This window comes from Protopterus annectens, chromosome 17.part0 (assembly GCF_019279795.1).
Source record: "Protopterus annectens isolate FY-2018-M chromosome 17.part0, PAN1.0, whole genome shotgun sequence".
NCBI classification, from domain to species: Eukaryota; Metazoa; Chordata; order Ceratodontiformes; family Protopteridae; genus Protopterus; species Protopterus annectens.
This window is the reverse complement of record NC_056751.1, coordinates 688,080,175-688,094,684: the sequence shown is the minus strand read 5'-3', so window position 1 is coordinate 688,094,684 and position 14,510 is coordinate 688,080,175. Positions and strand designations below refer to the sequence as shown.

General features: G+C 39.4%; 1 protein-coding gene across 1 annotated transcript in view; it reads right to left on the bottom strand.

The window, feature by feature from the left end:
* ALDH16A1 (aldehyde dehydrogenase 16 family member A1) overlaps nucleotides 1–14,510 on the bottom strand; it is an 818,106-nt gene that overhangs the window by 292,266 nt on the left and 511,330 nt on the right. Inside the window, exon 8 of the mRNA XM_044059239.1 lies at nucleotides 1,547–1,652. Coding sequence (XP_043915174.1) covers nucleotides 1,547–1,652 — 106 coding nt within the window. The remainder of the gene's footprint in view (nucleotides 1–1,546; nucleotides 1,653–14,510) is intronic.

The following is a 14,510-nucleotide window of genomic DNA, read 5'->3' as shown; positions in this document are numbered from 1 at the left end:
TACCACTGCAGTCACTTGAACAAAACTTTCCCCAGTGGAGTGACTGTGAATCTTGGCAGACCCTCATACAGACAGCTATCATTTTTTTAGAGTGTAAAACCTTAACAACTGCTCTTGGCAGTCACATGTATGCTGAAGATGCTAGGGTGTGCAATGCCTTCTGCTAAGGGCATGCACATTCCCAAACATACCTAATGAAGGCGACCATGCATGCAGTTTATCAGGACTAAGCAACATTCTGACTATCAGTGCCTGCAAGATACTTTTCCTCTGACAGATGTCAGACTGCAGTGCAGTGCTATGGACAACCATCCTGAATGGACAAGCTGGTGTCGGTCATTCACTTCCATCCTCTCCTGCATAGTTCCTCCAGCCCAAAATACACTAATCGGACTGGGTCATATGTGTTGTAGTCAGGGCTTTATCCACCTACATCATCATTTGTCCCAACTCACACAATTCTTTTATAAGCATCTCCTACAATTCTCCAAATTGTGCCTTTTGCTTGGTGCTTTAACTCTGTTACATAAACACCTGTTATTTCAGCTGGCCCCTGTTTTTTGTTGAAGAATAAATGTCTCATGTTAAGTTTTTCTGCAGCTCACAGTTTTGTGTAAAGCTCTCACTGATAACTGCTAATTTTGTCTATTCATTAGCACATAGCTGGAAGATACTGCAAACCTTAATTGCTTCATCACCTGCTATTAAGCAAAAAAAAAAAAAATAAATAAAATCCCTACCTGTACATCCACTGACTACTACTTAAACCTACTGCAGTACTGAAGGGTTCAAACCTTTGGGCCCAGACCATCCAATATTCAGCTTAATTACTTTGCAGACTGGACTGCAATAGTGGCCTTAGTACTGTGAAAACATCATCATCTGACTTTTTAATTTAACTGTTTTGTAGCTGCCTGATGGGCCTGGTATTGGCAAACTCATGTTCTGTCATTGTGCTTATATTTCAATACTGGGCTGACTGCGTAATGTTAAATTCTGTTCTCCTCTGACATTGTATTACACATTCCTCAGCCACTAACTGACAGCATGCAATAATACAGACACTAAAGCTGCATTCAGTAGTTATTTACTTAATTATTGCATAATGGGAAATCATTATAGTTAGCTGATAAAGATACCTAGCACAATTACTATACAACTCATTAATGAAGGAGCACTTATATTTACTCACTGCAGAAACTAACAATTGTTAGATTAACAGTAACAGTATAATTTAATTTAGTAAGATGCTTACTTGGATTTTTGTTTTCACCTGCCAGTTACATTGGTCATTTTTTTCTAGAAATGTCTGTTGCTGCTAGAGTTGCTACAATCCTGTACAGATATGAATATAGGAGTTCAGGTCACAATCAATACCCACCTCATTCTTTGCCTATAATACTTGTGACTAGGTAACTTGTCCTAATGCCTTATACAGACAGAAACCAATCCACATCTTAACAAATTCAGCAGGTGATGGACGGATAATATGACATCTCTTTGTCAAAAGTGAGAATGCAAAAGACAAAAATGCTACACAGCTTACCTCTTTTCCTCCATCACGTCCAAAACCACTTTCTTTGTAGCCACCAAATCCAGCTGCAGCATCAAACATGTTGTGTCCATTCACCCATACGGTACCTGCCTTCAAACTGAAAAGTGGAACATTCTGGTAAATTCACCTCAGGAAGCCTCTGCATCACCAAGAATAAAAATTAACCAGTATACAAGCAGACTTTCAGTGCAGCACAGCTTCCTACTTAAAAAACTGGCTGATGTGAGAAAAGATGTAGCAGTTCTGGGCATCTTGTCACAAATGCCACTGCAACAATCATCAAGGCCTTTAGCATTAGACAAGTAAAACAATCCTTAAGGAAGGGGGAAGAAGCAGAGAAGAGACAGGCAGTAACTATTTCTAAGCCAAGATAAGGTAAAATATGTCCCATTTATGATACCTGGGATAATTCTGTTTAGAAAAGGGCCACAACATGCAAATATGAACTCAATACGCCTGTATCTGCTACAGGCACACAACATGCAGGGCAACATTAAAAAGTCCTGTGACATTTTAAACAAGACTGATGACCAGAAATTTCACTAAAATACCATATAAAGAATAGGTTCCATGAATCGTTAGATCTGAGGGCAACATTTTTAACTATTCTTGCCAAATTTATTAAATTATCAGTAAAGATAAACTGCTATATGAAAGTAGCAGAAAATTGCATATCATGACTGCTAGATTTCATTTTCTATTGGCTCACTTAACGTAATGTTGCTGTACTATATCATAAACAGCAGCTGGAAACAAGTCCTTCAAAATGTGCCTGCCTCTCCTGTCAACTATAACACAGTTGTGTTTTCAGAGTTTATTCTTTGTAGTCTGTATGATGTTACTAAAACCAAGGGAACTCTACAATACACTGGGGGGCAGCTCAAAGTTCATAAGTATGTTCCACATTTTATTTATTAACTTTTTTGACTGGGAGAGTCTATCTGGACAAAAGCCTGAAGAGAACATCTCAACACACAGAAACGACAATACATACAGTCAAAACAGTACAACACATTTATTCATACTACACTTATCGCATATAGTCTAAAGCCGGACCTAGACAGAACGCTTCCCAGATGCAAAAGTTCAAATACAGTTGATTACTAATGCAAATTCAGTTAAACAAATCACAGACTATACATGGTTTAATCCAGAAATATTATGTATGATAGTAATAGAAGAGAGAAATGTACCAAGTTGGTCAGTGTTAAAACAAAAGGTCTACAGATGAATTAGAAGGAGTGACACTGACAAGACAATAGGAGGAAAGGAAAATGTGTATGCATATGGAATTAAGATACGAGATTACTTAGCTAAGGTAGAGTCCAGAATGCATTAGTATACCATTACTTAAACAGCTAACCCAGTGGGGAACATGAAGATAGCCAGGTGCTGGTCAGGTGTTTCACTTTGCATTTGAAGGGTTTAAGCTTGGGGGGGGGGGGACTGGTAAATTGTTCATCAATTTATATACCATATTGGAATACAGTACGTCTGCAACAGTGTTCTTTTCATTAGTAAAAGTTTATCCTGTTCTTTGGAGCTGGATAGTTTCCATGCTTGTGGAGGAGCATATGTGCTAAAAGTACTTGAGTGTATACAGGTAATTTGGAAATTTCATCTACTGCAGTTGTTTCAGGGCAGGACAGTGGTGAGGCCTGAAAAATGCACTGGTGGCAAATTTTGCTAATTCATTACAGCATCCTTCTAGGTTCATTTGATGTGTAGTTAGCAGACTACTGAGCATTAGAGATGCATAAAAGTGTGGATAGTAGGTAGGCTGATGCAATAGATTTCCTGGGTGAGCCGGAAAGATAGGATTTGGATTGACAGATAATTCTCAGCTTTTGGTGTGGTTTTTAAAGACTGGGTATATTGTTTGTCATATTTGAGATTATTGTTGATGATGACTGAGTAGATTTGTGTGGGTTATATTTTCAGTAGTTGTGTTGTTTGCTGAGGTGATTTTGAAAGTGTGCTTCATTTGGGAGTGAATAAAGTAGTTTCAGTTTTCTTTAGGTTAAGTAGTAGATTAGAGTTAGTAAGACAGAAGTCTATGGATGAAAAAGAGGCTTAGGTAATTTCTTAACAGTTTGAGAGTTGAAGCAGAGCAGATACGAGTTAAACTATATGTATACTATATTAAGGTTGTGTATTTGGAGCACACCAAAAACAGACTGAATAATCTGCGTACTCTACTAAGGTAGCATGTTTGGATGTTGTATAATCTGCTTACAAGTATTTTAAATAGGAGACGGCCCAGTATAAAGAACTGTGGGACACTTACAAGGAATGGTAGGAAAATTGAAAGACCGCTCTTCCATTGTACAGCTTGTACCCACTGGAGAGGTAACTATGGAAGCAGGACAGTGAAGGTTTGGATAGACCTAAGGGGGAGAGTTCATTCAGACGTTTTGAATGAGAGACAGTGCTGAAAGCTTTAGAGAGATCAAGGAAGACAGGAGAGACTAGAAGGCTGCTATTCCATGTGTGTTTATGGTATTAGTGAAGTGAAGCACGGCAGATGTAATATGGTTTTAACAAGAGCCATGTTGTAGCCATGTTGTATTAAGGAGAGGACAGTATTATCAATAAGTCATTTAAGGAGTTGTGTGTGAATATATTCTTCAAAGACTTTTGATATGACTGATAGTACTACACAGACAGGTAAACTACTGCATCAGCCTACCTCATGGCCACACTCCTTTAAGCATCTGCAATACTCATTATCTGCAAACTACACATCAAATGAAGCTAGAAGCTGTAATGACCCAGACACAGCCTATGATGAAAAAAGAACAGCCCCTAGAAGAAGTAAGAACAGCACTAAGGAAAATGAAGGCAGGGAAAGCAACAGGCTCAGATAAGGTCAAGGCAGATATGCTCCACATTTTGGGTTAATTAGGAGAGAAATGGATTTAGAGGGTACTCACAGCAGTAAGGAAAGAAAAGCATATCTCACATGCCTGGAAAATGTATTTATTTATTTGCCATTTGTTAACCAGGTTGATCTGGCTGTGCAGATGCCTTTTTTTAGCAGAGACCCAAGGAGAAAAGCTCCATTACAGCAGTGACATTTTTTGCAAACAATTAAGAATTTAAGAATACAATCATGTAGGCTATATTTATGGCTAGGTGATACCCTAGGTCCCTAATTTGTGAGGTACATCAGGAAGTGTTACACATGAGAGAGGGTGGTGAGTTGTTTCTACTTTTAGGTACTGCTCAAACTGAAGTGGTTAAGGAGCTGGTTACACTAGGAACTAATGAACATTTTTGTTCCTTTATTACTACTTTTACTTGGGAACATGAGGTTGTTACTGGTATATTGAGAAAATATTGGGAGGTTTTTCCTTGCTTTGAAGGGAGTGGTCGGGTTACTGGAGCAAGACCGGTTATTGTGTATAGGAGAGGTAGATCCCTTAAGAATTTGCTTGAGGGGAAGGGAGACTGACAGGTTTCTACTAATAGGAAGAGGGGTACGTTCAAATGCAACTGTTGTACACAATGAAGGTATATTCTGGAGGGTGACAAGGTTCAGGTTAATGGAACCAACATTTTTGTTTTCTATCTTTGTAGTTGCAACACCAGGGGGGGTGATCTACCTAGCTAAGTGCTAACAGTGTAAATGTTTTTATGTGGGAAAGACCCAGCGTAAATTCAAAGAAAGAAAGACTATATTAGCATACGGCAAGTATTAGAAAGATGGACACAAACAGCTCTCTGTATAAACATATGGAAAAATACCCTGAGTATAAGTTTGTCTTTTATAGGTTGGACACTGTGGTAAGAAATCCTAGAGGTGGACCTTGGAGGATTTAATTGAGGAGAGGGAGACGTTATGGCAACTCAGACTATGGGCTAATGTGTTCTCTGGACTAAATGAATGTATTTCAATAGCCAGTACTAAGTACAAAAAATAATAAGTTTTAAAGTTTTAAAAGGTTATGTTGTTTTTCTTTAAAAATGGGTGGTATGTCATGTGACTAAATGGGGGGTTAAAAGCCTGCTTTTGTATGTTGTAACTAGAGACTGATGAAATCAGGTTTGTTCTGACGAAAGCACTTAATCAAATTTATTAAACAATTTTTTTAGTGACTGCAGCCTGTTACCTTCATTCCTAAGTGCTGATTTTGGTTTTTTGTCATAGTTTTGGTTCTTAGTTTTGTGAATCATGAGGAGATACATACAGCAAAAATAGATTAATTGTATACAGTGTTTGAAGAAAAGGAAAATTTAACATAGATATAAACTGTTATGTGTCATACAACCACAAATTCATCACAATCATTATCTGAATGGAAAATTGCTAACCTAAGTATTAGAGTAGTGGGGCATAAAGTGCCAGAATGGAAGGTCTTGGCACAAGGCAAAAGAAAAGGAGGGGTATAGAATGTCAGAGGAAGGAGAGATAGGAGGGTAGGAGTATATAGTGAAGATAGGAGTAAAGTGGGAGGGAAATGTGAAAGAGCAGGGAACATAAAATACAAGTAGGAATAAATATCTGTACGAAATAGGGGTAGAAAGGGGGGGATGAGGCAGCGGAGGCAGAGTTCAAGTAGGATCTTTACAGGGGCAGGTCCTGGAGTTAAGTAGATATTCCTTGATAGCAAGTTTGAAGTTGAAAGAGTTTTGAATAGTTTTGATATGGAGAGGAAGTTGTTTCCAAGAGGAGGTAACTGAGTGGTAATATAGCATTTTACCTATGGATTTATTCAGTTTAGTGATTTGGAAGAGGTATTGGTCGGAGCTACGAAGTTCCCGGTTGGGGACATAAGGAGAGATGGGGGTTGTTATCGATGGACAGGCTGTAGGTTGATGGAGGACAGTATGTGTCAGAAGGAACTGATTATAGAGTTCTAACCAGTAGAGTTTTTGTAAGGAGAGGCAGTGATGTGAGTGATAGGGGAGATTAGGGGCAAATCTAGCAATTTTGTTGTATGTAAGTTCAAGTTTGGTTGACAAATTTTTTTGGAGGTAAGTGAAGACTGGGGCGGCGTATAGTAGGTTAGGTAGTAGGAAGACTTGAGCTAGGGACAGTTTAGATTCTTGTGTTAAGAATTTTTTATTTCTGTACAGCAGTCCTAGTTTTTGGTGTGTCTTCTTGATGCAGTTATTGATGTGGATGTCAAATTTAAGTTTATCATCTATAAGTTTAGAACCCAGAAGTTTACAGTAAGACTCGACCTTAATAGTAGTGTTGTTTAGAGAACAGACTGAGAAGGAGGGCTTCAAGATGTTGGAGGGATTCGGGAAGGAAGACAAGTAGTTTTGTTTTACTGGGGTTAAGTAGGAGTTGGTTAGTTGTGAGCCATCTTTCAATTGAGTGGAGGGTATCTTGAGTGAGGGAGAGTAGGTGGGGTTCACTGTCAGAGGTTGTGATGAGGGTGGAGTCATCGGCATATTGTATGAGTGTGGAGTGGTGGTAGGATTGACTGAGATTATTAGTAAAGATGTTAAATAGTAGTGGATCCAGGATGGAGCCTTGAGGCACACTAGTTTGAATGGGGAGGAAAGGTGAAGTCGCACGGAGCCATTTGACTGACTGAGCTCTATTTGACAGGTAAGAAGAGAACCAGGAGAGGGTAGAGGTAGAGATTAAATGAAGAAAGTTTGGAGAGAGGTTGTGGAACAGTGTCAAAAGCTTTAGAGAGGTCAAGGAAGAGGGATGAGACTAGTTTGTTACTGTTAAAGAGACGTAGCGATAATGTGAATGAAGGATAGTAATGCTGTAGTTGTGATATGATGTGGTCAGAAACTGTGTGTGTTGAGTTGAAGAGATTTTCCAGAATGAGATACGAGATGAGCTGCTTGTGCTCACACTTTTCCAGAATTTTTAGAAAGATGGGATAGAACAGCAATAGGCCTGAAATTGGAGGGGTCAGTGGAGTTACCTCCTTTATGTAAGGGTATAATATAGGACTTTTTCCAGATATTAGGAACAAGATTTTCCTGAACTGACCTACTGATAAGTATGGAGACTGAATAGGCAATACAGGGGGCTACGAGTTTAAGGTATAGAGGAGGCAGGTTGTCAGCAGAAGGGGAGTAGGGTCTTAGTTTATAGAGTAGAGATTTGATGATGGACGTGGGGACAGACTTGATTAACAAAGGAGTTTTATAGGAGAGTGGGAGGGGGAGGGGTGTCAAGGCAGGTATCCTTGTTTTGGATTAATTAGTTTTTGTATGGCATCCATGAAGAAGAAGTTCAGGAGAGTGGCAGTTTTGAATGGAGAGCTGTTAGGCAATGGGTTAGGAAGAGATGGGGTCCCTGGGTGTAAACGTTTGCTGATGGTACTCTAGAATTTTTAGGGGTTAAAGTGGGGGGTTCTTTGTGGGTCAAGATAAAAGGATTTTTGTTGTCAAGGGTGACATGATTTTGCAGTGTTTTGTAGTTCTCTACAGTTTTGGAGACTAGTGGGGGTTTTGAGTTTATTCCAGATTTTTCATGCATTGTTTCTTTTTTGCATGATGGAGAGAGTTTCTTTGCTTATCCAGGGGCATAGTTGGATTTAATCCAAATCCTTCTGACAGGGGCTAGGGAGTTGAGGGTGTTAAAGCAGGATGCTCTTGAATTGAAGAACAGCTTTTTTTGAGGGGGAGGCTGAACTGAAAAGACCAAATTATAGAAGAGAGTGTTTGGTTAAATATAGTAGGGTTAAAGTTAGACAGATTTTTGACAATCTTTATGCTTGTGAGATTTATGAGGTTGAGACAGGTGACGCTGGATGGAGGTAGGCTGATGATAACTGAGAGTGTCAGGGAGAGTGGAAGCATTATGATAGTGGTTGGGGTGAGAGGTAAGTATCCAGCAAAAGTGGTGCTACTGTTAGATTATTTATTAGAACAAGTAGGGGATGTGAAAAGTTGAGAGAAGCCATATAGGTTAATAGCAGTATTGGGACAGTTAGAAGTCAGAGTACTCCAGTCACTGTTAACATCTCCTAGAATAATGGTTTCATAGGAGATGGCCTGAGAGATCCAAGCAAGAAAGTGTTTGAGTATAGGGATATTATTGCCAGGAGGTGTGTGTGTGTGTGTGTGTGTGTGTATATATATATATATATATATATATATATATATATATATATATATATATATATATATTGCAACAATAGCTATCTTTTTATGCTTTTATAAGTTACAGTTGACTATGAGAATCTCGGCGGGGTGAAAGCTGGGGGGTATGATAGGGGATGGACTGAGAAGTATTCTGAGAAATGTATGGCTACCCCTCCACCTTTTTTTAATTGCTCTGTCTTGGCAGAGGATATTGTAGCCAGGGGGTAGCATTTCTTTGTTTGGTATGTGGGGTTTTAGCCATGTTTCAGAGATGCAGAGGATATCTGCAGTGTGTAGAGTTATCCAGGAGTGTAATTCAAGGACTTTGTTTAGGGTACTGTGAATATTGAGTGCAAAGATTTTGAGGTGCCTGGCGAATGAGGTAGTATGTGACAGGGAGGAGAAGTGGGTAGAGGAAGAAACTAGAGGAGTAATAGGAGGAGAAGAGTTAGTGAAAGGACCAAGGTTAGGATGTATATCACCTGCAAGAAGAAGGGTAAGTACAGAGGTAGAGAGAGTAAACCTAAAAGGGTTAAGTTCAAAATATTTTATTTTGGGTTTTGGGAAGTTCTTGTGAAGAGGAGGGAGTTTATGTTTGAAGAGATGTATAAAGTGATGTGAGAAAATGGAGGGTGCTTTTAGGAAGGAGAAAGGTTTAGGCTGTAGGGTTTGTGAGAGTGGAAGGGTGGAACTGGGGTATAAGAAGGATGGGTGACTATGGTAGGATGTGGATAGTGTGAGATTAGAAAGGGCAGGTATACATAGGAGAAGATGTAGCATTATGATTAGAGTGAAGCAGGGGGATAGAGGGAATGAAACAGGGGAGTGGTAGATTGAGTAGGTTGAGGTGTAATATTACCTAAGGAAGAAGAAGATGAATGGCTGTTTGAGTAATAGGTATAGAGGGGGAGGGTGGGTAATAGAGTGAGGTAACTGCTGGGGAAGGAGATGGAGTAATGAAAAAGAAGATGTGATAAGACTGACTGCAGTAGGGGAAAGGGTGTGTGTGCAGAAGTGGTTAGGTATAAATGTAATTGATATGGGGGTGGGTGGGAATGGGGGGAGGGTAGTAGAATGGGGATACACCCAGAGAGACTGAAGAAATGCCAAGAAAACAATCAGAGAAGCAGTAAGTATGGCACAAAAGTGAGCAAAAGATAGATAGGAGGAGAAGAGAGAAAGGCTAGAGAGTTGTACTGTATATTCCTTAGGAAAAGGAAGATAGTAGCAGCAGAGTAGGGAGACTGAAATTGGGCAAATAGGATACATTATGAAAGGGATACAGAGATATATGAGGGGACAGCAGCAGTAAAAGGGGTGGAGTAGGAAAAGAAGGTAATCTAGAGGACAGAAAACAAAGATATGAGAGGGGAGAGCAGCAGGATGGGTGCTTTAGAGTGAGTCTTGCCAGAGAGGGCAATGGAGGGTGGAGAAAAGCAGGGAGGGTATGGCAGAAACAGTACAGATAAGGAGTGGAAATGATGACGTGCAAGCTGCAGCTGGTTGCGGGACAGTGCTAAATGATATTGACATTTAAACCCAGCTATACAAACTTAGATAGGACATACTTTAATAATACAATAAAGGTGAGAGGCTCAGCTGAGAGGACTGTATGTCAGGTAGGTCTGTGGGCTTGAGGTTGTAGGTAGTGTTAACCTGAAAAAAAAGAGAGAGAGAGGGGGGTGGTAAGGAATACAGGGGGACAAAACAAGAAGTAGTATACAGCTGGAAAGAGGTTGTGTGTATGTTGGGAGGGTAGACAGTATGTAGGGGTGAATATGAGGGAGAGAGGTGTTTGCAAGTAGGAGCTATGTGTGGTAAGAGACTAGTATAAGGATCGTATGGGAGGGCCTCTGAACATATGAGAGAAAGATGGGTGGATACAAGTTAGGTAGAGAGGGAGGTATGGAGATAAAGCATGCAGAGATTATGGAGAAAAACTGAGCAGTGACAGTGCAATATGTGAAACAGCAGATACAGTATAAAGCACAAACAATTCAAGTACACTCTACAGATGTAGCTAGTATTAGGCAAATATTATACCGTAAAACACATATAACTCAGGTGCAAATATTAGAAACATAGCAAACTATAGGCTCAAATAGGTATGTACGTAGCTGCAAAAAGTAACTATAGTAACAATGTAGCATAAAATTGTAGAAACCAGTAGAAACCAGTAGTAGATATTACATAGCTGCCGTAGTCTGGAAGATAATCAGCACAGTATTGGTAACATTTATAGGAGAAGGCAATTTAGCTACACTCTTACTGGCACGTGGCCCACAATAAAATTGAACTGTTTCTCAAGGTACAAACCATTGTACTAATGTATACATTCTGGTTAGCAGTCTAACTAGCACTTTAAAACATTAGAACAGAGCACTGTACAATAATGAATGTTGGCTAAGTTTCAAAACTCCCTCTCCATATTAGATCCAACCTTTCCTTTCCCTGTTTTAAAAAGAAGCTTAAATCCCACCTACTACAGTTGAAATTATGCCATTGCCTTGATGACACGTAGTCTTAGTCTCTCTCTCACTGTATAACCTGTTGCATCTCCTAACTTTCTTTCTCTGTTAGTAACTTCTGCTTAAACTAACCTCCTAAACCCTCAGCTCTACTACTATAACCCTACTATAGCCCCCTCCCATTCTCCACACTATCTCCCCCAAACTTCCTATCAATGTCTATACATCGTCCTTTTTTTGAACAAAGATTATCTTTTTGTTTTTACTCTCATGTGTAGTAAACTTTAGTCCACTACTATCAGTGCAACCCTTAATGTTCATAACATTTTTCTTTTGTTTTTCTCTTTATAATTAATTTCGTATTTGCAGTGTTGTTTTTAATAGTTTTTGTCCTGTATGTTTATATTTGCTTATCTTTGATAGGGCTCATTCCCCTTGGGTCTCCACTGAAAATGAGTTGCTTACTATCAATGCAATGCAAATAATTAATAACCTTTTCTTTTTTACAATTATTTTGTATTGTGATTGTTATTTAATATTTTTATATTGTCACTTTATTTTTACTTATGTTTGCTGGGGCTTTTCCCCTCAGGTCTCCACTGAAAATGTTTTTTTTGCAAACTCAGTTGGACTAACCCGGTTAACAAATGTGAAATAAATAAATAAAGTTCACATTAGTAATCTATGAGTGCAACTGTTGTAACAAGGCGAAAGAGTGAGCAAGCACACAGGTAAGTAAAATGCACTATAATCAGCAGAGGACCTACAGGTCACAAATTAATTCCACCAGTGTCCAAGCCTCTGTGCAGGGCTAGTTTAACATAGCCACTCTTATAAAACAACAAAAAGGCTGAGATAACAGTTAGAATCCAAAAGGCAGAGATAACAGAATCCAAAAGGCTGCCACGGCTTTAACACCATCTCAATTGTGCAGTTTAGCGACTGATGTAATTGTAATGTTTGTAACTGTAAATAAGCATTCTAGCACCAGCGTACAAGAACAAAGGGGATATTTACAACCGTGGGCAGTACAGAGGTATTAAACTCATGTCACACTGCACGATAGTATAGAAAAGATGACTGATAAACGAATACACAAAATAATAGAAAGTAAGCTGGGATATAAGAAGTTTGGATTCAGAGCAGGATGCAGCATAACCAACCTGATAAAGAAAGAGTCCAATTGGGCATGCTTAGACTTGGAGAAAGTAAATATGATCCTAAGAAAACTGATATTGATATGGGCAGTCCCGTGATGGTTAAAAGTCACGGAAACTTTGGAAGAATTATTACAGACCATGTAGAAGGACCCAATGACACAAGTACGAACAGTGTTCAGGCTCACAAGTGGGGGTTGGGTGTGCATTAGGGTTCATCTCTAAATCTACTGCTGTTCTTACTGTTGAAGGACTACAACAGCAAACAGAGCAGAAGGGAAAGATAAGTAAAGCTGCTGTATGCAGATTTGGCATTATAAGTAGACTGAGCAAGAACTTCCATCATATGATAAGGGCATGGAATGTAAAAGGGAAGGCACATGGGATGAAATTGAGTACAGACAAGACAGTTGTCATGTCAGCATATGGCAGATTCAGAAGAAGCTGAAAACTGAGATAGAAGGGAAAATAGTGGAGCAGGTTAACAGCTTTGAATGTGGGGAGGTGTGGTTAAGAAGAAGGAACTCTGAATGTGGAAGTCAAAGCTAGAAACAGAGGGGCTGCAGCTAAATGAAACAGAGTGTCAGGGGTAGTGTGTGACAGACAAACACCAAATAAGCTCAAAAGTAAGGTGCACAAAGCAGTGGTGCAACCAGTACTACTGTACGGACAGAAAACTGGGCAGTAAAGGCAAAGCAGTTCAAGAAGTCAGAGGTGATGGAGATGAAGTGCTTGAGACAGGTGGTAGGATGCACACTGTGGGATAGATATAGAAATGAATATATCACAGCAGAAGCCAGAGTAGCTCCAGTTGCAGATAAGGTCAAAGACCATGTATTATGGTGCTTCAGACACATGTGTAAGAAAGTAGAACATGATCTGTTGAAGATGATTTGGGAGAGAGGAATAGGGCAAGAGGAAACAAGGGTGTCCAGCAAAGATATGGATGGATTGCATAAGACAAGACTGCTGCAGTCAGGCATGACTATCAAAGAAGGTAGGAAAGTGGCACTTAATTGAGAGAGATGGCAACAGTTAATCTGACACCTCAACCCTATATAGGAGATGGAAAAAGGGGCTGATGATGATGACTGTCCTGTGACTAACCTGCAGTTTATGAGGTCAGTGAAGCTTACCCCTTTAGGCAAAGGTAATATTAATGACTTTTTCCAGAGCGTGGGTACTTGATTTTCTTGGCTGGAATGGTTAATAAGAATGGGGACAAGATTAAGTTGGTAAATCCATGGCCATTTCAATGAATTCACCAACTATGGTGTCTGTAGCGAATCAAATTGGTTTCAGGTTTTTGGGGACTGTCTTCAAGGAATGTTCAGGTGTAGATGGTCTAAAAGGAGAAAGGCATTGGTTATTGCTTCCATTGTGAAGTGGAAGAAGAGATGTCTTTGCCAAGTGAAAGGACTATTGAAATAAAATGCGAGTTAAACCGAATGGCAATGCGATCAGTATGACTGGTGGCTGACAGAGTGGGTGTGAACATTTAACCTAGGAAGAGGAGATTTTGAGGGATGAACAGAATAGTTTTGGGTTGTTTTGGTGTTCTTGTTTAGGACTTGTATGCTTTTATCTACTTCGATTTAATATTTTGTACAGTTTCTTTGATACTTCAAGTTTTGCCTCTTATTTTGAGTTTTTTTTTGTCATCTTCCCAAGGCCTTGTCTCTCAGTTTCTTTAAATGCTTAGTTTCTTTCATCAGCCATGGTGCAGGGTTGGATTTTACTCTTTTTATTCTTAGTGGTGCAAGATCGTGTGGTGTATTTAGGAAGACATTGTTGAATTCAGAGATTGCTTCATCTATTGGGAATGTTTTTATTATGTTCCAGTTGCACACTTTTAGGCTGGTAAAGAATATGTGTTTTTGAAATGTATACAGGTTAAGTACTTGAATATATTGTGGGACATTCAGAGAGTGGGTTTGTTGTCTTACTGCAAATGTTGGAATGTGGTTACTAATTGTGTCTAGAAGGCAGCTGCTGGGGGATATTCTGTTTGGTGATGTAGTTAGGATCTAGTCAAATGCATGTTCCCTGCCACTGTTTTATTAAGTGTGGTAGGGGCAGTTATGACTATTGTAGAACTGCAGATACTGTGTGTGTGTGGGAGGGTCGTGATGGGGTTTACTAGTTGCCTATCAATATTTAAGTCCTGAAACATGCCAGTTTCTTGGGGTATGTCATGAGATAGCACAGAATATCTTCTGTGGTGTTAGTATTGTTGTCTAGTGGTATGTATAATATACAGATAGGGCT